The following is a 27,338-nucleotide window of genomic DNA, read 5'->3' on the forward strand; positions in this document are numbered from 1 at the left end:
GCTGCTCATCATTGGATATATACGTCAAACATTCAGTGTTCAATGTTTTGCATTTCTTCCACAAATGTTCGATCCTCTTCAAAAGTTAATCAGTCCATGTGTGCGCGCTATAGGCCCGCATCGAAATGCAACGACAGCATATTGAATGTACGACAACATATTGAAGTGACGTTTTCGATAACATAAAAAGAATGAATTCAAGATGAGAGAATACAGGAGAAATTAGTCGCGACACTAAATAAAGAAATAAAAAGAAAAATGATACATACAAGATGAATAAACTAACCTATTGAAATCATATACATTTCGATTTGGAAAGTAAGAAGCACACAACATTTCGTTTAAACCCGCTGCGATGCATCAATGTATGTGTGCGTATATCAATTTTGTTTCGAGTGTGTGCGTTTTCGGTTGAATTTATGTGTATGTGTATGTACATCACATCAAAACTGTATGCAACTCTATAGTATATGTGTTTGTATATATACATGTATATGGATACGCATATGGGATAATTTAAAGTACGAGAGCCAACTTATCTGGTCATATTGACGTATTCCATATACTCGATCGCACACTTATGATGAAACGCATATTTGTGTGTTCATTGCCCATGCTTGTGTGAGTATGAACAACAAAACAAATTCGAAACATTTAGAGCACCGGATCTGAATCATTCAGTCACAAAATGTTCAATTTTAAAATGAATTAAATTTCGATATTATTCACATTAAAAACAAAATTCATTTTGAAAAACGTTGTTCAATTGGTAAATATTTAACCAAAAAAAAAAAAAATGTTTATCGTGAAAAATGTCGACCGGTGTGCATACCCCTCAAACATTTACACAACCTAAAGATTTGTTGTGTCTGTTTTTTGTGAATCAAACCGAAACGAAATGGCATCAAAACAGAAAAGAAATATGTGCACGGTTTGAACGAACGAACCGACAAGCTCAGCGCTCAGTTGATTGTTGACCGTGATGTGAAGCTGTGTGACCGATGTGTGCGTGTGTTAAAATAAATTTAGTTTGCGGCATTTATTTCTCAATAAGTTTACAATCGAAAACGTCAAAATAATTGATTTTCAATCAATTAAACTATTCGAATCAAATGAAAAATGTGTTTAGACTGAATTGAATGCAAATCGTTGAATGCAATCGTTGAATTTCACTTTTCAATCAGCAGTGTTCATTGCACGGTGCTTAACAAATTCTAAATTCATTGAATTGAATTCAACCAGAAACAAACAAAATATATCATAAAGGGAACACTTGAGATGAGATTTTTTATAAAAGAGAGTTTATAGAAAACGGTTCAGACACATGGAAATCGTGTGAGTGATTCATTGGAGGGGAAATACGGTTTTTTTTCTTTCATTCGAGAGCGATTCACAATGTGAATGTAATGCAAGTGTCAAGTGAATGAATGGTCTATGAATCTCATAGAAATTGCGAATTAAAGCCTTTTTGTTTTGTTATGAAACGAAATTGAATAGTGAACAGGACTTTATATTTAGATCGCCCGTTGAATAGTCAACAATCACAAAGCAGCAGAAAAAAAAACGTTCAAATAGCCCAAGCAAATGGTGTTTTCTAGTTGAACAAAATTCAGTGTATGCCACACAGCCAATGGATTTATGCTCTGAAGAAAAAAAATGGTAACGTAAATTCTGTTTATATTTTCAATGCTTTGAGCACATTTCTATTTTGTCTAGCATTTTCATGTTGTTTGATTTTATTTATCTATGGCCGGTATTTGTCTGTAGTGCTGTCCGAAAAAAAATTGCATCGTACCTGAGTATAGTCAATTGTCTTTTGAAAAACAACTGCACAAATAGAGAAATCTTATTACTTGCTCTTTTGTGGGCAGTTGTTTTAAAATCATCGGCACTTTTGCACGTCACAAAACAATAAATAAAGGAAAAACGTACTGGACAACATGTGCTTGTAAAATTATTTATTGCAGAGACATTTACTGTTTTGATGATGGTGCTATATTTGAAGAGCAATGAGACATTTTCAAATTTTAGTTTCGATTTAGATGAAACATCTTCAGTGTCGACGATCTTTCTTAATGAATACCAGAGTGTGATTTTAAGAAAATTTTGAGAAATGTCACGTTTCATGTCAAACAATGTGCACTAAAAATGCAGCCAAAAGTATATGTAAATAACATAAACATTTCCACTGTTAAGGATGCCCAATGTTTTCTTTGGTGTCATTTTTAATTTTCCTTTCGTGGAATGTTGTTCATTGCCATCTTTGTTTTAAATTTTTGTTCTTTTATCGTTGTTCCATTTTTTTTCTCTTGTGTTCCTTTCTCTCATTCGGTTTTAACGTCTTTTCAGAATCGAAAAACTTGTTATCACTTGGCCGATCTTTATCGGTACGAAAATCTAAGAAACATAAAATCGATCATTGGATAACATTCGTTAAAAGATTGATGCGATCGAATATGAATAATGATTTTTTTTTGAACAGTTGTTCAAACACTGATAATATTAAATAGGTGTCATACACATTCGTCCAAAATCCAAATGAACAAAGAAAAAGAAAAACACATCTGTACGCAAGGGCTTCCAAAATATTCAACGAATAAATCTTCGATATGTACTCAGTTTGGACAATCATTTCATTTCAATTCCGTATTTGTTCAAACTGCTATGTAATTTATTTGAATTCGTATCGACTTCAAATCGAAGTCCATAAATTATTCAATTCTTGTTTTTTTTTTATAATTTTGGTGTGTATATCTTATTTCTTCTTCATCTTTTTTCTTGATCTTTCTGACTTATTCATTCTTGTCTGCCTTTGTTTGCTGGATGTTTCATTTTTTCTTGTTCATTTATTCGATATTCGAATTTAATTAAAAAAATATTTATTTTAATTAATAGCCAACAAATAAATACACAATTCATATAAATGGCAATACGAATATGAGACTTAATGAAGAAAATAACAATAACAGCAGCAATTTTAAGTACGCGATTAAGTAGCAATTGATCAAGATAGTTATGGAGTGAAAATCGCGGATCGTTTTCAATCAAGATTCACCTTTTCTTTTTCGCTTTCTTTTCTCTCTCTATCTGTCTCTCTCTCGCACATTTTCCGGCTAAATTATTCGGTATCTCTTTCAACAAAAAAAAAAACACAAATCAAACGAGAGCTAAATAACAGTTTCAACAGTAAAAACCCACAAAAACAACAACGAGAAAATCGTGCAAAAAAGAGACACTGAGATCGACGCGATAATTTCAGATTCAACATACACCGTGTGTACATTGGTAAAATCGTGTATTGTCGCGCGCGCGCGCCTATGTTCAACGCAAATACTCAAATTCGATGCAGAAAACGATGCTGTCTTTATAGTTGTTGTTGTGGTGGTGGTGTGCCATCCAAAAATTGTATCTGCCTTGTTTGTTTTCCAAAACAAACCGTTGCCCGTCTCATCATTGACTTTAGTGGACTGTGTGTGTGAGCTGCCAAATGTTCAGCGTACAGCTCCGTAATGAACAACACAAATCTGGCAAATAAAATTAAAACGAAAGAAACTTAAGTGAAGATGAGAAGAAGAAAAAAAAAACAATGTGCAAGCACGGCAGATATTTCTATGTATTTCTACATTAAACCATAGCACACACTCCGATATTCACGATCTCACCTGAAGCTGCATTTTCAGATGATAGTTAGCGATACGATATGCTTGTTGTTTCATTTGTCGTTTCACTTTATATATTTTCGACTTCGTATTAAGTTCAATATGAGCTGTTAGCAGTTGTTGTTTTTGTTTTCATTTGGTGTTCCATGAATGTTGTATTTTCTTATTTTTGGTTTTATGCATGCAGCTTCGAATGTTGCTGTTCTTTTTCTATTTTATACGCCATCTCTTTTCGTTCCACATTCAACCGTATTCCTTCTATATGCGTGTGTATATGTATCTGTTTGGCTCATGCTGCCACATTTGGTTCAGCTTACGTGTTATTTTAATTTTTTTTTTCATACTGTTGTCTTCTACCAATAAATTAAAACATAACCATCTTAACCGTCTCATACAAAAAAAATATCTCTGGATTCCCAGTGTTTTGTTGTATTCGCTCACGTTGATTTTTTTTTGTCTCCTTCTCTCCTCTTGTCCGTTTTATTTTTCAGTCGTGCTGTGAATTACAGTGCCAAATAAAAGACGAAAGAGGAAAAAAACGAGTGGAATTCATCGTTTAAATTTACACAGAAAAAAAACGAGAAGATAGAACGCTTGGAACTCAATATATTAATATACGTATTCCTTTATTTATTCGTTTCTTGGCTGGCTTTCGTTTTAATCAGATATCTTGTTGTAGTGCCGTTTTACTTTGTCGTTTTTTTCTTTGCTTGTAAAGGGTGTTCCAAATAAGTGTGCACCAAATTCAAATGAAACAAACGAAAATTCGATATTTAGCCATTTAGTGCAAATGGTATACCATTTGAAATCAAATTAAAAAAAAGAGTAGAATCCACCACATTTGGGTTTAGTGGGCATCATTTGCAAAAGATTGGTTGAATTTCAAATTACCGTTTGTTTTATTTCAATTAAAAGTTCGGACACTTTTATTCGAACACCCTATATCTTTTTTTTATTCATTCGATACTCGTTCGTGGTATAGGTTGGTGATTATACCTTATTCTGCTTTCCTCATGTGCCAATATGCGCTAACCCGCGCGCGATCCTCTTGCATCCGTTAAACAAATAACGCATAACTCAATGTAATTTGATAATCACATCTATTTATTCAGGCACACTAAAAATTTACTTAATCGTCAGTAAATAAAATTTTGAATGCGCCAATCAATTTATTTCGCTCTTTGTCTCTCGATTGCGGTTTTTATCTTATATTGAAATTCATTCACAAGCTAAATTCAATGTTTTTTTTTTCGTTCCGCCTTCAATTTTTGGACCCAACAAGAAGAAATCAATTTAAAAATAAACGTTTTGATTTCTCTTTAAATCATTTTTGGACTTGCATCAATTTGCACATCACATGCAATTGAAAGATGTACTATTATTGCTTCTGAAGTTTGACATCCAATGGTGAGATAGTTACTAATTTCAACATTTTTCTCCAAATGTATATTTTAATTAGTGTAAACTTCATCTCCCTAAAAAGGAAAGAGGAGGAAGGTCTTCATATTTTTCGCTAAAAATCTTAGCAATTTGAAAGAATTTTTCCCTCAAAATCCTTGCAAAGGAAAATCCAGTCTCCATGGTATTTAAAATGACTATGCCTTGTCAGAAGCTATGACTGCAATTTATTTATTACCAGCAAAGTCATTCTGCACATATCTTTTATGCTGATCATTCAAAAAAAAAAAAGAAGTCCCAATCGTTTTTTCGAGGAAATTTAAAATGTGCATGGTATGCTATAAGAGAAATCGTTATTCTTTGTCTCAAACACCTTAAACAATTCATTCATTTTTATTAAATTTTGTGCAATTCAGGAAAACGACATTGAAAGAAGATAAATTCTCTTCATTTTTACATGTCTGTACAATATGTATGTGAATACTATGAAAAATGCGTTCTTTTGCTAGAATGTGAAAACGAAAAAAATGGCATTTTACAATGAAAAAGAAGACAAAAAAAAACGAGAAAAAAGCGACAATATATTGGAACGTTTTTTTTGTGTAAAATTCACATGGCAATGATATGTGATTTGAAAAGATTTGGCAACTATGAACTGATGAGAATCCAAAATGCTCTTATTTTTCATAAATTCGAAAATGTCAACTGACCAGCAATAAGTTTATTTTAGCTTTTGTATTTCGATTGATTTTCCATTCATATAACATATTTGCTATACATTCCTGGTAGTTTGCTATTGCATCAAATATAATTAAATAAGTTTACAATGCTTATTCAGAACTATTATGCAATGAACACATGTGGCGTGAAAATCCATATTGTACATTTATAGAACACATACATAACTATGCATAACACAGTATGTAAACATTAGTGAAATGGCATTGTTGATTGAAATGTAAAATAATTAAATGGTATTTACTTCCGATTCCACGGCCGAGAAATGATAAAAAAAAGTGAGAACAGAACATGTATTTTTGTGATTCTCTGTCTTTTTTAGTGTCCACAAAAGGCTTTGGTAGCAGCGCCCAGATAAATTTTTCAGATAAGAAAAGTCGACTATAATTGTAATGTTAATCAAATATTTGTGTTTTTGTCGCTCCACCTTTTAATGTTTATATGTAATTATTTGAAATGGCACGCAAAGAAAGACAGAAAGGAAGAAAAAAGCGACGAGAATGGGAGAGAGTATGGAATAGAATAGAGTACATAGCATTTGTAATGGCAAACATACTAAAACACAAATAATTTGAATTGTTTTTTTTTTCGTGTTGTTGTGTTCTCTGTCGATGTTGTTGTTTGCTATCTTCTTCTGTCCTCAAGCAATGATTATCAAAAACTTTGTGTATTGGCTTGAAAATGTAGATATTCCCGCGCTTCCAATCACTATATCGGCTTCACTACTATATCGGTTGAGCGGACTTTTCATCTTCGATAAGAAAATGAAGACGGTGTTTATACAACGCGTAAATAAATAACAAATGAAAGAAATCATACAGAAAAATACACTCGTATACACATAAATTTACATTATCTTCGCCTTCTGTATTTACATTTGGCTTTTGTTGACACCACACCACCGTTGGCGACACCATCATAAAATAAGAAGAAGAAGAGCAACAAAAAAACTCAGTATGTGACAGAAGTAGCGCGTAGAAATTGAAATCCACCGACGACAAAATATTATATGGTTAGATTGCAGAATGATTCCTTTATTTCGATAGTATACTGACACAAAACTAACCGGAAACCGTTATTAAGATCAGTAATACACCGACATAGACCAAATGGCGCAAGAAATATACTGAATCGCTGTTTCATAAAATGAAAATACAATGTGAATCAGACAAATATCCATACACACAATATTTGCCGTTTCATACCTTATGAAGTAGAACGGAAAGGAAAAAAGAATACTTTATGAAAAGGAATATCGTACAGAAACGCGTTTGCATTTTTTTTTCAACGGTGCGCAATCCAATGTACAAACTGTTATTAATGTTTACAATAGACATTATCTTCACCCCATAAGTAGCACGTCTTTGAATGTTTATATTTAATTTTGTTCCCTGCTCATTTTAATGAATATCGCTGTAATGAACATGATTTCAAGGTGCAGTACTGGTGGTCAAACACATCTCACATATGCAGAAATTCAACATTCAACCATATATATATTTTTTTATGTTCAAAATCATGCTGAAACTCTTGAATTTCAACAACATTCACAATGAAACTTTAGAATTTTCTGCATTCAATTGCACACCGAATAAATATATATTGAGATTGTCTATAAAAGAGCGAGAGAAGGGAATAAGAATTTTCGAATAAAATTGTCGTTTTGCATTTCAACCAAAGATTCGCCTACACTAATCGTGATTACATTTATAAAATGGAAATAAATACGAGCTCCTGGCTTATATAGAGCCTTGCTGTGCGTTGTAAAAGGTGTAAATCAAAAATTATTTGTTTTCAAGTGAGAAAAAAAAAATGAATATAAATGGTTTGGTGCGGCCGTTAGTTCAAGCATAAACAAATACTAGTTACCAGAATGACTGGATTTCAATCTAGTGACGCAGGAATATATTGTTGCTTGTTGCACAGTTTTACAGCCAGTTTCCCGTTCACAAATCAACTACTCTTGAACGCATAAAACATTTTTCCTAGACCATATGCTTTTAAATTTTTTACTGCCGTTCATTTTTTGTGCTATCTCTCTCTCTCTTTTATCTCTTTTTCTCTCTCTATATCTCACTCTTCAAATGATATTTGCATTTGAGCGCGTTAGTATTTTGCTAATGCTACCGCATCAAGCTCGCCTGCATACGAGCTACCATGTATATATATTTTGCAATTTCCAATTTATCTAATAATTTGCTGTCGTGTTCTCTTTTCTCTGCATCATTTTCTTGTTAGTTAAATGGTAGGCTGGCGTGCACTGGCGCGTCTGTGTGATGCAACCAAAAATTGCTTCCCAATGCCATAACCCATTTCATGCGATCAAAATGTTTTTGCTCCTTTCATCCTTTCATTCATTTACAATTTACATAGATTCCAAATTCAACCATAGTTATGTTGCCGGTGTTTAGTTTGTTCTCCATATTAATTTTCGTGTGTTGTTTCGGTGAAACTCATGCGAGGCGCACACATATTTTTTTTATTGAAACAAAAAAAAATCCTCTGCAAATTGTGAAACGAACAAAACTGATATGACGTTCAGTCATAAAAAATATATGTGTAAAGAATAAGAATTCAACGTGATTTTACAACTGCAGGAGGAAAAAAAGGGCATACAAATTGATCATAAAGTGTAAATATACCAAAGTCATTCTGTTTCACTGACTGTCTCGTGTGTATTCATGAATAATGTTGTCTCGTGACTTCATGAAGTTTCTAGTCTTGGTTATGCTTTTTATTTCGGGTTACACAGTTGGCTGAAACGCCACAGTAAAAAAGGAACCAATCAGTGAAAATCAAGACATGACAATGACATAAATGACAAAATATTTGTTTTCTTTTGTTCGTGTATGGTCGCGTGTATGGTTAACAGCACGAAAACATCAAATTATTTAACTAAATTATCAATATATTTTCGGCCCACGCAAGAAATGTTCATGTATAACTAAGTCTATTTCCTTCACTGAACGATTTTTGAGTATTGGACAAGAAATCGCACGCGGCAGCCCATAAATAAATCCATAAAATTGAAACAAAAGCCAATGTAGTTTCTTGGTCACGGAAAAAATAAAATCCAAAAATATTTGTCATGTTAAATTCATTTGAGGTTGACAGTAGCACTCTGACACTGCTATTTTGTTCCATTTATCTTATAATACAATGATCACAATATATTTCTTTAAAAAAAAATCCCATAAATACTGCCATTATTTATTTTAAGCGAAAAAAAAATTCGAACATTTATAAAGGCCCTTTTATAATCCGGAAATCTCTGAAATCCAGTTTGCAAACCATAATTTTTGGAAAATTTCAATCCAAAAATGAGGAGAAAATTTATGGGAAGAATTTTCAACTAAATAGAGTAATGAAGTTGAACAATTTCACTAGGTGAACAAGAAATACAGAAGTTTTTTTTTTCGTGTATATAAAAACCATAAAATATATAGTCAGTTTAAAATATATATATATGAAAAAACGTTACAGATTCATTTGTTGTATATACCTATATCGATAGCCAAAAAGTGACAAACAAAATAGATGATATAAAAGTTAATGGTCAATATCCGTTTGTTTTAACGAAAATAATTTGGAAAAAACACAGACAAACGAACAAAAACATCGAAATAATTGACACATGAAATGCCATAAACATTATCGATTCTGAAATGGACAGAGAACTGCACAAAACGAAAGAAAAAAACACATACACTCTGAATGAAGTAACAGCATAAGCATCAGAAACAACAACAATGTAACAACGACCACGTACCAATTTGGTTTTATTTTAAATTGTATCGACTTGAGTCAAGTTACGACGCATACGCCGATCTAAATATATAATCATTAAGAATGTGAGATGCCGACATCGACATTTAGTCGGACTCAAGCCAACGCAATCCAAACAATCAATTCATTACCTTTAGTTAATATATCTCATGTTAAAACGCTGATCAAAACACATTTTAAAGAATATTGTTCATAAATTTTGTGCTATAATATTCCATCGGAATTGCTCCGCTATTTGAATAAAGGAAATTGAATACAGTTAAACATTTGATGAGTTCGTTTCCTTGGTGTTTTCAACTACACGCTTGTGTATTTGTGGCCGTGTGGCAACATATGATGATCAAACAAATTCGCAGCAAATATATCTATTTTTGGAAAATAGAGAAGAAGAAGAAGAAAAAACAAGCAATCGAAAATTCACATAGATCGATTGCCACGCATATGTTCGGTTTTCGGTTTTATTTACTATTTTGTTTGGTTAGGCTATACTAGGGTATATCGTGAGTTGAGGCGTACAAGAAACAAGAAAAAACATATCCTCATCTCATTGCACTGCCATCAACACTGCCAATGAATATGGTACAAATCTGGTTGAAATTTTCATGTAATTTATTGGGTCATTGAAATGTTGAATGAAATTAAGAATATGTCGATCATCAACCGTTTTCAAACGAAATATTTCTGCATAATTTGTATAACACGAAAACATGTATTTTCCTTAATTTGTTTGAGCCATTGCGTTAAATGCATGCATTGAAATGCATACGATCATCTTACAGGTTACCAAGAAAAGACCGCACGCACACCAAAGTCGGACGATCAATGTTGTCGCAATACATGTTAACACCGATTCGCAACAATATTTTATGGCACTAACTCAATTCAATAACTTCTTATTCAGATAAAATTTAATCGAGGTGCAATATTGAATAGAATTTTAAGCTGGCGAGAATGAGTGGCAAACTTTATTTACGCGCCCATAAATTGTGCATGTTTCGCCTATTAAATTTCACTTCGGGATTACAATTCTCCCTCTCTCTATCTGCTTCTTTTTAGCACTTTTCATTATGTATGTTTGGTGGTTTTGTGTGTATCTGCGTGCATCTGCGTGATCTTTGCGATCTTTGGTCATGAACAAGTGAGTAACGTTTTGGTCTATCTTGTTCATTTACCATATTAAGTTGCACAACACACCTTGGAACATTGCATCTATGTATTCATACGTGCAATTTTCAATTAATTGTCAACCATTGTAAAATATATGAAATGCTGTCCCGCAAACATGATCTCACGATATGGTGAATTTTTCTCGTCTCTCGATTCGATTGCCCGCCACACATATACGCACACACACACACACACACACACACACATGAGCGAACATTTTATACCATTCTATACGTTCGTGTGTTAATTGGCGCGCTTGATCATAATCGTCATTGTCGTTCTTATTTTATGATTATTGTTATTTCGATTCTTCAGCATTTCCATGGCTGTTCGTGTGAAGTATATTCATTTGAGATGGCGAAGATAGTTTCATTGATGTGCACATCCAGCACAAATAAACAAACAAACTAAAAAAACACACACACAAAACAAGAAAAAGAATCGCGCATCACTTTTGCACTTTCGCACACAGATTATTGCAAACATCACTCCGGGAGACAAATAATAACGATGCGTTCATAAAATAAATTTTCATGTCAACTCTTTGGGTGACAATGACAGTTTCGATTGGCAGGTTGTTATCATGCGTTAATTTTGTATCGCTTTTGCGATGCTGACTTCGCGCATGCTTGCAATCGTCTCTTGTACCTTTTAAAAGAAATAGTGCTTTTTGCAGACACAGCATTTAATCATTGCTCAATAAATACTAGACATTTGTAACCGTCATTTAAACAAGTCATTTGCATATTTATTTCACATACACAACGAATAAATTATTGCTGAAGATCAGAATGTGAATGTGAAATTGTCCGTGAATCGATAGAGAGATAGAGAGAGAGAATTGTTTATTGAATTCAAAATCAGTTCTCTGTGACACATAACACATGTGTACGTATTCGTCGAACGAGAATGTTTGCTTCATTCTCTTCTTGTTTGCTGCATCAATTAACGCACTTCGTAAATTTAAAGAAAAAAAATGTATGAGATTTACTTAACATACGTTCCCATCAGGTCACCACATCAAGCCACCCGTCGTTCTATCGAACATTTGTTTATACGAAATATACTTTATGCCCAATGCATGACATCGTTTCCCAACGAACGTTCTCTCAGTTTTTTTGTGGTTTACCAGCACAAAAATACTATCCGTCGACTCGACAAATTTTCGATGTTCGATTTATTTACTTCAACTTGGTGTAGATATTCAACAATAAAAACTTAGATTTTCTTTTCCCATTATTCCAATATTTATAAAAAAAAATATGCATTCCAATAAATTTAGCCGCTTCGGGCGTTTCATAAATCACAAAGCAAATAAAAGAAACCAAAGTCTTTTCAAGAATTTCACTTCAATATTTACTTACAACTGTTGACAATCAAAACTAAAACATTTATTACATTTTCGAGGAAATGGGTGATTTTCTCACACTTTACCGCCATTTCTTTCATTCGGTTCTTACAACTTTTCTGTTTGAAATGCTAAAGAATTTTTTTTTTGAAATGTCAAGTATCGCGCATTAGTTGAGAGAAAATGTCGAGTTCAATTTGCAAATGTTAAAAAGGTAAAAGTTCAAAAGCGAAAACTAAAGTAAGGAAATAACATTTGGGTCACAATGCATATCAATTATCGCATTTTTTTCTTCCCTAGAACCTCTTTGTCATGCCCACAAATAACAGTGGAATTGAATTCGAACCAAAATACCGCTTTTACTAATTAAGACTGAAATAATACTCGTTTTTTTGTAATTTAGTAAGGCTGTTTTAGATAATTATTTGAGCAATACTTTTAAGCGGTAATAAATTTTATCGCCTGTACAGAGGGTGTCTTCCGTTCAAAAAGTCAACATGTTCACAGGCAAATAAAAACCAACTACAAAAGCTTATCAATCTGTCTCATTTCGACGGCAGCGATTATACAATATTTGTCCTTTTTTCATTGGTGCAACCGTTTTTTCTTTCTTTCGGAAATGTGTTTTTTTAACGTTACCAAAAATATATATCAAGACATGGTCGGGACATGTGTGTTTTATTTGTAGAAGTTCATTAAGTTCACATTGAATACTGTTTTAAATAGGAAAACGAATACACAATAAAAAAAATATATATATTTAAAAACACAAAAATAAATTGGGTGAGAGTTAAAGAAAAGCGGATGGGAACCGATGTTGTTAGTCATTGGTTTTCTTAATCTCGGAAACTTTGCGGCAAAATAAACAAAAACAATTTTGTTGTAGACAATAAATCTAAGATGTTACATTTTGAATAATGTTAGCGGTATAATGTCATAATTTACTTTAGCCTTTATGATTTACCGTTAAATCTGAAATAAACGACAATATTTTAAACGAATATTGAGCGTATTTTATTATGGAAAGGCATTTTTCACATTTTTTTTTCACATCAATTGAATACACACACGGCTGCTTATGGAATCAATTAAAATAATTTCGATTTGAGATGATAAACGAAATTTCCATCAAAAGAGAAACATGGCTGGTTTGCAAAAATAGCAGATATTCAATATTTAAAAAAAAATTATCAGTTTATTTCAATTGTATCATTTTTTTCCACTCTCAATTGGGAAGAACATCCACAACATATTTCTTTAGCAAATCAGCCATTTCATTGGTAACTCTGACTGCGCATAAAGGCAAAAGCAGGCAATGTGAAGAAAAAACCGAATTGCACAGAATGTGTGTGTGTGAGAGAGAGAACGTGAGCATATAACTAAAAAGTGATTTTATGCCACAACAACGTATGTGGAAACTCAGATGGTAAACGTAAGGCTTAATACAAGAAAATTATAATAATATGCAGCCGCAAATTGTTGAGTATTATAAAGCAATGTTTGAAATACAAACGAAGTAACGGTTTAATGATATACAACTGATACGTTCTGTTTTCCCAAAAGGGTCACACACACACACACACACACTCACACACCGTGGCAAGTCTTTGCTAAGTAGATTGGCAGATTCACTTCAACGCTGTTGTTTCGCATGCCAATTTCACAATCAATTCAACGATAATAATTACAATCGATGTCGTTTACACTACCCAGCAAACAATTGATAGGGCAAATGCATCCATTATGAAGCACATATTGACGGTCGTTTTTGGGGTTAGATTCGTGTGTAGTTTCAGTCATTTCCATAGGTTTGGCATGGTGGAACATTCAGGTGTGAAAACATGGAAAAAGGGAAAGACAACCATTAGTATCAGTTGAACTGGGTATAAAATACTTTTTTTAAATTAAAAACTTTACTCACCTACGGGCACTCCCCCTCCGTACAATGTTGTACTATTGTACAACTAGACCACAAGACTTTATATAGTCTGTTCATGTCTAGCTAAGCTAACTATAATAGTTAAAATATTTTATTTTATGTAATTTTTTGAATGTATGATTAATTGATGATGTTTGTTAGTTGCCATTGTTGTTTTGGTCCGGCGGTCTTAACAATGAAACTGGCAATGGTACATCAAAGATCCGGCAAAGTCCTATGTAATTTAAAGCAAATACATTAAATAATGAATATTCTGTTTCCAATTGATTCATACCTTTGAGCATAATGCATTTTGCTGCAACAATATCTCGGTGCCAAGTAACTGTTTGTGGAACAACATCATCATCATCAACATTTAATGGCCAATTTTTGTAGGTAACTTTAACCTTTGACATTAAACGCCCAGTCCGAATCTTTTCGTTCACAGCCTCACGATTGCCATCGATAATTTGTCGCTTAATAATTGCACGTTTTCTTCTCAAAACACGTCTGTTGACCGTTGACACAATGATATCTGGCAGTCCAGCGACTGAATCTGGCAGGCCATCAATCTTTTTCGCTCTACAATCGTAGCACACTTTAAATCGATCATCTTTTGTGTGCCTTGGAAAGCGTTCCTGACAATTCGCGCATGTTTGTGATGTTCCCCATTCATCTTGCATTTCAACTTCTGAATGTCCAAGTTTCTTAATGCTCACACGAAACTTACGCGATCCCGGACATCTTTTACGCTTTTTTATTCCAAACGGTCGATCGGGTTTCATCGCCCAAGCACCAAATTGAACCAACGACGGTTTGTTGTTTGTCACACGCACGGCGATTTGATCATTTACTCTGGTCGAGCGAATGTGATGGTCTAAATCCAGTCGTGCATATTCACGCGTCGCATAAGCTGCCATTCCTTTTCGTAACATTTTAATGCGATATTCAATGTATGATTTCCATGTTGAATTACGTGGTGATGGTGGACGATATGGGTATGTTTTGAGATGTTCCTTCTCTTCGATATCAAACCATCCAGCCAACTTTTTCGCTTCTTTGTCTCGTTTTTTCTGCTGAGTTTCCCAATGAAAACGCTGGTTTGGTATTATAATGTTTTCCTTCAAAATGCAAAATGATACAAAAAACTATGAGTTTCTATTCAAAACCATTTCAAATTACATTTCAAAATATGTTACCTCAACAGCCGGCTCATCAGGTGTTTTTTGAATGTTGCGACGCACTACAGTTAACCACGATTTTTCATTTGGATCGATTCCAATGATGTATTTCTTGCCAATGAGTTTTTCCGGCCCCCGATTCGCTTGGGTTGTTTGCTGTGGTCGTTGTTGTCGCTGTGGTCGTTGTTGTCGCTGTGGTTTCTTGTACATTATGGATATTGAAACACTATCGGTCAAAATCTGATGATGGAATGATTTCGATTTGCCCAATTTATTTATTTCACCGACATCGAACAACATATTCCATAGACCTGATCGATCAGTTTGGGTGTAGTACTTTAAATTTCTCTTATTCATCCGGTTGGTCCGCGTATTGAGAAAAGAAGGCACCAAATCAAGCTCGTTTACAATTTTATTATACAAGTCCGTAATGTCCAATCGCACGTTTTTCAAATGGTAGTCGCATAATGGTATAAGAGCAAAACTGCTTATTTTTGATGGTCGATTGATTGTTGGCTCTTGAAAGTTCGGATTGTTGCGAAACATTTCATGAATGGTATACCATTGTTCGGCATGACTGTGATACACTTCTATTTGCCGTTGCATTTGACCGAACAACCACAGTGATTCAAACCAACGATATTTTGCGAAAAATTTCATACTCACTGTTCCCGACCATCCAATTTCAGTCAAATCTCTCATTAAAATATTGAATTTTTCAACGCGTTGTGGATCCACATTATTACCATTATTACCATTCGTTAAATTCTTAAATCGATATGAAAACTCTTTGGCATTTCTGATGTCGATGTTATCAAATCTTGAGCCATTGTGGAATCGATTGCGATACCAACAACGCATTCGAAAAAAATTCTCAAGTCGTTTTTCACACCATGTGTTGGTATTGGTTTGAATGTTTGTGATATATTGTTTATAAAAATATCTCAAACCATTTCCCAACTTTTCATCATCTGGCCATCGGAACTGTTCTTCACTGTTTCTTTCTACCATGAAACGAAACTCGGGCAATATCCGATATTGACTTCTGATATTGTTAACGTGTTGGTTTAATACCGCTCTGAAACAATCGGCAATGAACAGGCTTGGATGTGGTTTCAAAAAAAATGCACGATCGTCATTATCAAGTGCGTCATTCAAAATAAAAAGAATAGAAAGTGATGCCAATGCTGCCACTTCTGTCATTTGAACACTGCGCTCGAATAGCATTTTGGTCACAACTTCTCCAACTCTTTCAATCCGTTCATGTTGTTGTCGCAGGATTGTTTGAAGTCCACATTTTATTACAACGTATTTGCTTTCTTCTGGTTGATTATCATCGAGCTCGTCGTCATCCATGTCTTTTTCTGTTCATTCTCAAAAAACTGATCAAATTATTCGAAAATAAAAAATAGACACAAATTTAGAAAAAAAATGCAACAAAAAAAGCATAGATTAGGAATAAAATGAGATCACAATTTAAATGACAATCACTTATATCACAATTCAAATTAATCACTTCTTACCTCAACGATGTCACTCTGTATTCTGATTCAAATGATGAAATGTTTTCCAATATTCCGCAGATGAAAATTTTGTTGGAATATTCACCGTCAATTTTATGAATGCTTTCTTATTTTGAAATAACAACAGAGACAATCTCAAAACCAACAGTGAATTTATCCGTTTAACATCGAACAAACAAAATCATTGGAACAAATGTTAGCCAAAAATGACGACAAACAAATTGTTTCATACTCTAATATAAACACTCACACATAATTCTCAAGAATTCCTTTTACAAGCAAAGCACAATTTGTTACAAACAAAAAATGAGAACACACTCATATCACAATTCAAATGAATAACTTCTTATACTATATAACGCTGTGTCCTGATTAAAACGATGAAAATGTTTTTTTTTTATTTTGAAATGAAAACAAAGACTGTCACAAAACGGACTGTGAATCTTTCCATTTGACATCGAGTGACTTCTACAGTTACGTTCCAAACACACCAAACCGTTGCTAAAATGACGATAAACAAAAAATGAATCTCATGTACAAAAATTCCATTTATTAATCACTGAATTTTGTTTTTTTTTTTTTCAACACAATGGCAACTTAACCATAATTACTTACCTTATTCTTAACAATAACTTCAAAATATTTTGATGCGAAAAAATCCCTATTTAGTTCAAAGAAATTAATTGATACGATGCAATGTTTACGAAGCACATTTTGAATGTAATCAGAAAAATCGGCTTCGATATGATACACACCAATACACACAGCTACCAACTGTCAAATGTCGTACACATTCAAACATGTTTCGAATTCGAAATTCGAATTTGAATTATGAAATAAAAAAAATAAAAAAAATAAAAAAATGTTTCTGAAACTAAAATCAAATCAAACAAATCTAAAAAAAGGTACATTTATAAATGTATTTCACAGTCACTTGAAATTCCTACGCAATGTTTTTTTTTATTCATGCACAATCGAAACACACACAGAGAGAAGAGAGTAAGATTTGTATTTTCATCCTCTTTTTTTTCCGGTTTGTTTTTCAAATTTCATTTGCTTAAAATCAATCGTATGAATAGGATATTATGAACTCAACGAGTTTATGTTATTTACATTTGTTTACATTGTATTGCCGCTACAGTTTCTTAGAATATAATAACAAAAAGAGAAACAATCGAAACACACAGAAGATGTTGTTGTGTATCGCAACACGAAAAAGCCGAAAAAGTGGTTCACATTATGCCTATATTCTACCTTCCATTTGACACGAAAATTGCCACAAAAATGGGTTAAAGCGTTACATTTTTTAACGTTAAAATGTCCTAAAAACGTTACATATTTGTTCGTTTACACTAATAAATAAATATCCAGAAAAAAACTGTAAATGCAAAATTAATTGATTGTGAACAGCAAACGTACACACAAATATATATTCACATTATTATGTCTTTGACATGTTATCTTCAGCCAATATCAAGTGAAATGCTTGTGATCCATTTGAACATTGCAACCGTGATGATTCAAAGTTTACGCATTATTACGAATATTATTAATTGAAATTTAAAAAAATAATAATACAGAAATAGTTTAAATGAAGATGCTACTGATTTGCTTTCATGCACAACAATAAATTAGCAACAATATCGAAGATTATTACTCGTGCGATCATGTTACGCTTTGTTAAAATAGCATCATGGTGCAACATCTTAACGAAACTTTTTTCAATGGGTAGTAGATTTACATATTTGCAATATGTTCAATGTGTGTTTCGTTTTATATTGGAGTTAAATCGGGAGCATCTGTTATCGTTAATTGACTGTGAGTCGTGTATTTCACGAATTTCATGAGGATTGAATTCTCTGATGATCAGGTGAGATGATAATTTTCATTCCAAGTATTTCTCGTGACAAAAACAACGATGAAAGCTAACGTGCTAAATGAGCTCTAGATGTATAGGTTCGATTTTGAACGCCATGGTTTTTTTTCTTTTCTGCTTATAACAACGTATACGGTATTCGATCCAATTTCTTTTTCTGCCTAAATGGATAGCAGCACCTGGATGACGTGTGAAACAATCACCAGTCACCAGTTGATATTATGCTGAAACATTCATTCGACGAAATGGCATTTTTCTTTCATGATATTTGATACTTGAAATTTATACATTTACAATTTCATTTTTTATTTTTTGTGCTCTGACAAGTGGAAATAACATCTAGACAGAATGAAAAATCAGTTCTCAAAGAGACAGAGAGAAAGAGATACAAATCATTAAATGTTTCCTTTCGAAAATACGATAGCTGTTTGGTGCACACTACCTAGTGCGATTAACAACTTTTATTTACATATGAAACATACACCAAGCACATTTATTAAGCTATAAAGAGAAGCAAAAACTGACTTGCAGCGAAAAAAAGCCCGAAATTAATGGTTTTTGCACACACAGAGACATGCATGCCTGTTCAGTTTGCAAACTGATGATGTACAATCTATATGGTTTTGACTAGTATTTGCGTCAAGTGAAATATGTTCTTTCCGCGAATAATTCAACAGACCAAATAAAAAGTGCAACGCTAAAAAAGGTGTATGCATCAAAACTTGAAGAATCCGGCGCAAATAAACCATTACAAAAAAAAAACAAGACGAAGAAACAAAGAACCCAAACGAATGGACAAGAAGTAGAAAACTGAATAACATCGATGTATAAAAAATGTTTAAAGTAAATAAATAAAATTACAGTGAAGATGATCAGATAGAGGGAGAGAGAGAGAGAGAGCAAAAGAAAAAATACCTTAACGTGATATCGTATGTATAAACTGTTGTTGTCCATGCATCCCATGCCACACAAATGCTTCAACATTCGTGAAAATCGCAATCGTTGATTAAACATAAATGCTACGTCAATATTGGCACATCTATACATTCATGGGATGCAGTGTGTGGCGAATATTTGGTTACAAATCCCAAAAAAAGCAACGTAAAAGCTGTTGAATCAATTCGAATTTAAAATTTATATTTTGTCTTACAAAAACAAACAATCACGCATACATCAAGTTCAGCGCCAACGAGAAACGTTCATCTTCGCTTTTAAATCATTTCGGTGCGTGAAATTCACCTTATTCTGACATTGCATTTTACGCTCCCTTGATCTTTTGCTCTCTTTCTCTATCTATCTCTATCTCCCTCTTTCTTTCATCATCGTCATTCTCAGATTCTCTTTTTTACTGCCTGTATTTCTTCTTCTTCTTCTTTTTTTTTATTCTGCATAAGAATTGATTCTCTGTACATCGTTGTTGCGTGCTAGTGTTAGACATCGTGTTTCGTTGGAATCCTCAACGATACGGTATAAATATTCTTGCGCTGCGTGTGCCTTAAATTGAGAGAGTTTTTTTTTGCTGTGCACCCTTTCGTAAACATACAACCGAACTCTCATATATACGAACTGTGTACTGTTTATGCACTTATGCAAACAACAAGTTCAGTCTTGTTAATCAATTTCATTAAATTATTATGTTCGAGATGTTCATTATGCCCGTCGTCGTTAACGCTCTCGGTATTTATTCTGCACTGCATTTTCTTTGATTTACTTTGCTTCGTTTTCATCACATTTCTTTCTCTATCTTGCTCTCTCTCTCTCTTTCTCTTCTCCATAATTATATTTTGTTTGTTTTGTATTGAATGTTCTATGCTTGAAAGTTACGTAAATTAAAACAGTATTCTCGTTGAGATGTTATGCTCGATTTGACAGATTTTCGAAATCAATATATCTTGCATCTCAACAGAATTTTCATCTTTTTTTTTCCTCATTGCTCTCTATCTCTCTCTTCATTTTCTGGCTTAATTCTTAATTAGCCAACCTTTTTTACTTCAGTTCAGTTAATTAATTCTCCGAACTCTAGTTAAGTTCCATGGGTATATATTATTTTTAAATTCGAACGAATGTTTTTTTTTTGTATGTTCACTTGACTTGACTTATCAGGACGATATTTTTTTTATTTGAATTTGCTCGTGGAAATTGCTGCAATGTCAAGATGAAATTATAACTATTAGAGTGAAAAATGCATACATTTTTGCAACGCTTCCCTCATCTTGTTCATTGGAAAAGAGTATTTTTGGTAACATTACATTTTGAAGGATTAAGAAAGAGAGCGAAAAAAAGAAGAATCGAAAACTACTCTAGTGGAATGATATTGATTTCGAATTGACTTAAGTCAATAAGATAGTTTCGTGTGAATCAATATATGATTGATTAATGACTATTATTAATGACAGTTTAGATGTTTAACGTTTACATCACTAGCAACATCCATCAAATTTTGGATCGAATTACTTTGAAAATATTCATTCGATTTAAGAATAAACCTTGTGTTCAATTTCAATAAGCGAAAGAATATATCGAATTTCGAGTCACTCCTTTTGTTTTTAAATTAGAAGAAAAATAAATATGACACGACTAACACTACAGAATATTGTTTGTTTTGTGATTGATCAACCAAGTGAAAACGGTTACGGAATATTGATGAGACGAAAAAAATGAAATAAAACTCCCATTTGCTGCACAGTCTGAAGTGTACAAAGCAGAACCAAAGAAAACCCAGTAAATTGAACCATACCAAAGAATATTTCTACCTCATTGAATCAGCGGGATAAATATGAAATAAAAAAAACCGAATCATCCAACAACCAAGACAGAACAAAAGACAACAGTCAATTCGGTGTTGGCGTTTTCTTCTCCTCGCTATACATATTAAAAAAAAATCGAATCTAGTTCGATGTGTTCGTACATTTTTTTTTCTCTACTTCTTACTATTTATTTTCCTTTTCGACTTGTATGCAGCAATATGTAAATATCGCCATGAGCCTGTGTGCTTGTTAATTTTTAGGTTAAGTCTGTGGGCTTTAAAATTATCGTTTGTTCTAATCTGTTTTAATTTCTTTGTTTACATTTTCTTCGTCACCTGCATTCAAAATCATGCAGAGCACGAATCCACGCCAAACAAATGGAAAAAGGACAAGAGCGAATAAAGAATTAAAAAAAAAACAGCCCACACGACTACATGACAAAGATATGACAGAGTTGCTTACAATCGAAGGCACGCAACTTGTAAGAGCCACACGAACTCACGAAACCAACATACATTTTTTTCTTCTTCAGAACAATATCAGTGTGGACCGATCAACACCAGTCAGAATAAATAAAGAAGATAGTTGATCAACCATTTTATATTATGGAGATTCATTTGCAGTTTTGTTCTGTTGATAATTTTAAATAATTAATTGGCTTAGTTGGTGATTAAGTTCTAAGTACTTCTGTTTGGTAAAAGGAACCATTTTGTTTTGATCACATATCGAATGCAATGAACATTTTCCATTTTATATTGAACTCACACACACATTATACATTCTGCTTGAATGCGGTGACATTGAAAATACCCGAAGACCGGATTCACAATATCCTAAAAATGAAATTTAATCACTGACAATGAGAAATGTTACGTACAACATATTATTCGGTTATTTCGTGAGATTCGTTTTGGAGTAAGCGTGCAGGAATTCGATATCGTATCGTTTAGGCTTGAGACAGGCGATCAACGTTTTGTGGATTCATCAATTTGATTCTTTTCATATTTTTTTTCTTCGTTAAATTTTTGTTGAAAATTTCAATATGTTATTTGTTAAAGCGAATAATGTCGAAGAGATCTTGATGTTATCTTGCAACCCAAAACCAGCATGTGATATTCTCAAGAAACCTGAAACAGAAAGTTTTGTTTTTATGTGTTTTTATTTTGATGTCAAAATGTTTGGAGTTGGTTATTTACCACATTTTGATGTGAATTCAATAGAAATGGAAAAACACATATTTTATTCATTTAAATTAATATGGTGTGTATGGTTTTATATGATTTGATCTGTTTGTTGGAGTTATAAATATGTTGTGACATTCCCAGACAAAGATAAAATGACACTTTTACATTTTCCAACAATATTTTCAGCTTGAACAAATCCAAATAGACAATTGATATTTGAAATATGTTAGTGGTGTAGTTGAAAGTGGGTGAAAACATGAATTTAATTTTATTTTGAATTTTTTTTTGTCTACTTTCAGATAATCTCAATGCAATAAAAGCGAGCGCGGCCATGCAAGATACGTGTTATGTGGATTGCGGCTCAGAATGAATTCAATAAAATAAAGTGACACTGGTGAAACTGCAACAGAAATAGTGGGAGGAGTTATTCAAGAATTTCAACCAGTCGAAATATTACTTATTTCTGAATTTACTGATTAATCAATTACAGCAATGATGTGCAATAAATTAATAAAAATTTTGACATTTGTCTGTGTGGTGATGTGTATTGTGCGAGCGGATAATGGAATGCAAGGATTGGGAGTCAGTCCAATTCCACAAATACCGCCCATTCCACGCGATCCAAATTCGAGATGCGAAGAAATTAAAATATCAATGTGTCGAGGAATTGGCTATAATTTAACATCATTTCCAAATGAAATGAACCATGACACGCAAGAGGAAGCGGGTCTTGAAGCAAATCAATTTTTTCCATTGGTCGAAATGAAGTGTTCGCCTGATTTAAGATTTTTCCTTTGTTCATTATACATGCCCATTTGTATCGAAGATTATCACAAACCATTGCCCGTGTGTCGAGCTGTGTGCGAACGAACGCGGTCCGGATGTGCACCAATCATGCAAAAGTACAGTTTTCCATGGCCAGAACGAATGGCATGTGAACGATTCCCTGAATTTCAAGCGAATGATGTACTTTGCATGCAACCGGACAGCTATAACACCGAAAATACACCCCGTCCAGGTGAAGTGGATCGACCAGGCGGCAAATCAAAACCACCGAATCGAGGAGATAAATGCAAGGGAAAGAAGTGTCAAAATGGCACAAACGATCGTAACATTGGTACATCGACAAAAACATGCGATTGTACATGCAAAGCACCACTTATACCAATAACCAAAGAAAACGCTCTCTATAATACAAGTACAACAAAAATTGGTACAGTTGAAAATTGTGCGATTCCATGCCGCGGTGCATTTTTCACGCGTGATGAAAAGGATTTTGCTGCTGTTTGGATAACTTTATGGTCGGGAATGTGTTTCATTAGCACATTGATGACATTGACAACATTCGTTATTGACACCGAACGATTCAAATATCCCGAACGGCCCATTGTATTCTTATCACTTTGCTACTTTTTAGTGGCCATCGGATATCTTTATCGCGTATTTTTGGGCCATGACGAAGTTGCTTGCGATGGTCGCATCATCAAATATTCATCGACCGGTCCAACATCGTGTACGATGATATTTTTGGTGACATATTTCTTTGGAATGGCATCATCGATTTGGTGGGTAATTTTATCATTCACTTGGTTCTTGGCTGCCGGTCTAAAGTGGGGCAATGAATCGATTGCAAAACACTCGCAATATTTTCATTTGGCCGCCTGGCTTATACCAACGGTTCAAACAGTTGCCGTTGTACTTGTTCAAGCAGTTGATGCCGATCCGGTTTCTGGTATTTGTTACGTTGGCAATCTAAATATGGAACATCTTAAAACGTTTGTATTGATACCGTTGGTCATTTATTTGGTGATCGGTACGTCGTTTTTGGGAGCTGGTTTTGTATCATTATTCCACATAAGATCAGTGATTAAGCAACAAGGTGGCATTGGAGCCGGAGCAAAGGCTGATAAATTGGAGAAATTAATGATTCGTATTGGTATATTCAGCGTATTGTACACGGTGCCAGCGAGCATTGTAATCGGTTGCTGTTTATATGAAGTTTATTTCTATGATGATTGGATGGCATCACTGACTTGCCCATGCAAACAGATGCTTGGCGTTCGACGTAAACCACTGTACTCGCTGCTTATGCTAAAATATTTTATGGCACTCGCTGTTGGCATTACATCTGGTGTTTGGATTTGGTCTGGAAAAACACTTGATTCGTGGAAACGTTTATGGCGTCGAATTTTCGGTTCACCCGATCGCAGCGGAGCAAATCAAGCATTAATTAAACAACGGGCAGCCGTTCCATATCCATACGCCGGTTCTGGCATTGGAGTTCCATCAGGTGCAGCATCACTTCTAGCAACGCCATATACCCAAGGTGAGTGCAACATTTTTGAACTGAATTTAAAAACAAATGAATTTTTTTTTTTTCGAATGAGTATGTAATAAATAGTTCAGAGTATTCTTCAAAAAAAAATAATTTATAATTCTTAAACAAATGCCGAATTCTGATTCATTTGAATTTTTGTTCACAGCAGTTGGAAGCGTTGCATCGACAAGCCACCATCATTTGCACCATCATGTTCTTAAACAACCGCCGGCTAGCCACGTATGACCTGGAGATATTGGCGGCGCATCAATAACCGGCGGAACAACGACCGGCCCCGGTTCTATTGATCCTCGAGCCGTCAGCGTCGTGGTTACATTGCCATCACATGGACAAGTGCCGGGACAAGCATTGAGCGACTATGGACCTATATAGTTTAACGTGACCTACGCCGCTAATGTGACATGAACGGGAAATGTTCAATTACTTCACACCGACGTCAATGCCCACAAATAATAATAATTTTTTTCTTTTAATTTCTATATATAATTCAAACGATGATTCTCCCACAATAATTATTGTATGATTTCCAATTGATTACATTTTTTTTATGTAAAGAGTACATGAATTTGAAAGCAAGTGGAAAAAAATCAACAAAATAACTAACAAGCACACAAAACCAACTAACAAATTACGAAAAGAGAATGGAAAATCTTTGACGGTGACAAGTGTAGATGCCATACATCTAATATGTTTGTCTTTGTAAATCATTGTGGAAACAAACCAAACACGATTTGATGCGATTGAAAATGATTCTGGTCAAAATCAAATCGAATAATTTGACTTTATTTACTTGATTGATTTGTACGATAATCGCTTTAATATCGCCATACAAAGCATAACATTGAACAGATGAAAAATGTTGTTTGTCATCAAAGCGACGTTTTGTCGTTTGCTGAACAAAATGCATATTTTTTATATAAATAAATACAAAAAAAAAAACAAACAAACAAAACGAAAATATGGTTATTAATTTTAAGTAAGATAGACATAGTAGATGCATAGATAAAAAGATAAAGATTAAATAATTGTATAATATGCATAAATGTTTGTATTGTAGGCCCTGAATTGTGAGCGTTTTTAATTAAACGACACAGGGAAAATAACGCTCTCTAGTCCATAGCACTAATGAAAAGATTGATGTAAATCAAAGGAATGAACGTATATTAGAATGTGAACAAAAGTTATAAGACAAAGATTTATAGAGTTTTGAAATCAAAATGGCACCGAAAAATAATAATCAAACTAAAATAGAAAGAGACAAACGACAAAAATTTGCATTAACAAAACAAATTATTACAAATGGATTTAAATATTGTAACAATGGGTACGTTCGTGCTAATCGAAGAAGAAAAAGAAAAAAAAACGTACAAATGCAAAACCATTGCATCGACTGATCAAAAATCCAATAACAATTTCATTTCATACATTTCTTATTTCGGTGGAAAAGAATTGCTCATCGTTTAATTTAGATTACTCCTTCTAATCAAGGCACCGATTGTGCACATATAAAATCATTTCTCATTTTACACAAAAAATTCTATCAATTTCACACAATGACTAATAAGAGAATAAAACAAAAAAAAACACAACGCATCGAAATCGAAATAATTTTTAAAAATCTATTCATATGATTTCAAAGTACTGCATCCTTCAAATTGGAAACACTCCTAAGAATATACATGGAGGCTGCCATGAAAAAAAAATTCTTTTTCGCAATAGTTTGCACTTTAAATTACTGCATGGCATGTAAATTCAGGCCTAATATAGAAAAAAACTGCCATTCGACACATTTCATTCGATACCTAAGCGGTTTAGTATACTTGATTCAAAATATCGAGTCTTTGTCGAAAAAAAAACGAAGAAAATGAAAGGCTTTTATGACTATAATTCCATATTTTGATAAGAATTTGTTAATTGCAATATTTTTTTGGATCTTATTTCGGAATATGGATGGTATGACAATCAAAATGTCAATTGATCCATCTAATGTATTGCACAAAATCCATTTCCGGGTGTTTTCAGTGCAAAGCGAACACTTTTTAAATGGATTTCGGTTCAATCAATTTTTTTTTTGATTGAATAATTTAACGATGAAATATAATGCGTTGGCGTAACCCAAAACACGCACACATGTAAAACTATTTTACCATCGCAAAGAAATTGTTGGAACAATGCTTCAACAATCGTTATTCGTTCATTCATTCAAAGCAAAGCAATATTAAAAACACAAACGAACCGAATGAAAAGCAAAATTCCAAAATATGAAACAATAATACGTTTATTGATAATTTCAAAGATTTGGCATATGTAGAATTTAATCTAACACAAATATACGTAATTTTTGCGATTAATATGAAAATAATTTCTTTTATATATCGAGTAAAAACCAAAAAAAAAATTTAAACCCAAATTCGACACACAGCCAACTTTTATTGTATGAGAAAATATTTTAAAATGAAAAAGTGGTTGTAGTTT

General features: G+C 33.4%; 2 protein-coding genes across 4 annotated transcripts; one reads left to right on the top strand and one right to left on the bottom strand.

Moving 5' to 3' along the window:
- The first annotated feature begins 986 nt into the window (after positions 1-986).
- On the top strand, positions 987-25,806 carry LOC116339505 (frizzled-2). 2 transcript variants are annotated; one of them, XM_031765424.1, is made up of 3 exons: positions 987-1,659; positions 22,825-24,851; positions 25,009-25,806. In XM_031765424.1, exons 2-3 carry the CDS (start codon positions 23,018-23,020, stop codon positions 25,086-25,088), a joined length of 1,914 nt encoding a protein of 637 aa, XP_031621284.1. In that variant the 5' UTR covers positions 987-1,659; positions 22,825-23,017; the 3' UTR covers positions 25,089-25,806. The 2 variants fall into 2 exon arrangements, with proteins under 2 accessions (XP_031621284.1, XP_031621292.1); XM_031765432.1 differs by having other exon boundaries at positions 25,012-25,806.
- Positions 13,873-15,605, bottom strand: LOC116339516. 2 transcript variants are annotated; one of them, XM_031765452.1, is made up of 3 exons: positions 15,214-15,605; positions 14,310-15,135; positions 13,873-14,249 (listed from the first exon to the last, which is right to left on the bottom strand). In XM_031765452.1, exons 1-3 carry the CDS (start codon positions 15,550-15,552, stop codon positions 14,173-14,175), a joined length of 1,242 nt encoding a protein of 413 aa, XP_031621312.1. In that variant the 5' UTR covers positions 15,553-15,605; the 3' UTR covers positions 13,873-14,172. The 2 variants fall into 2 exon arrangements, with proteins under 2 accessions (XP_031621312.1, XP_031621303.1); XM_031765443.1 differs by having other exon boundaries at positions 13,873-15,135.
- Positions 25,807-27,338: the final 1,532 nt, after the last annotated feature.

The sequence above is a fragment of the Contarinia nasturtii genome, unplaced genomic scaffold (genome assembly GCF_009176525.2).
Source record: "Contarinia nasturtii isolate CC-2019 unplaced genomic scaffold, AAFC_CNas_1.1 Cnas_scaffold_129, whole genome shotgun sequence".
Lineage (NCBI taxonomy): Eukaryota > Metazoa > Arthropoda > Insecta > Diptera > Cecidomyiidae > Contarinia > Contarinia nasturtii.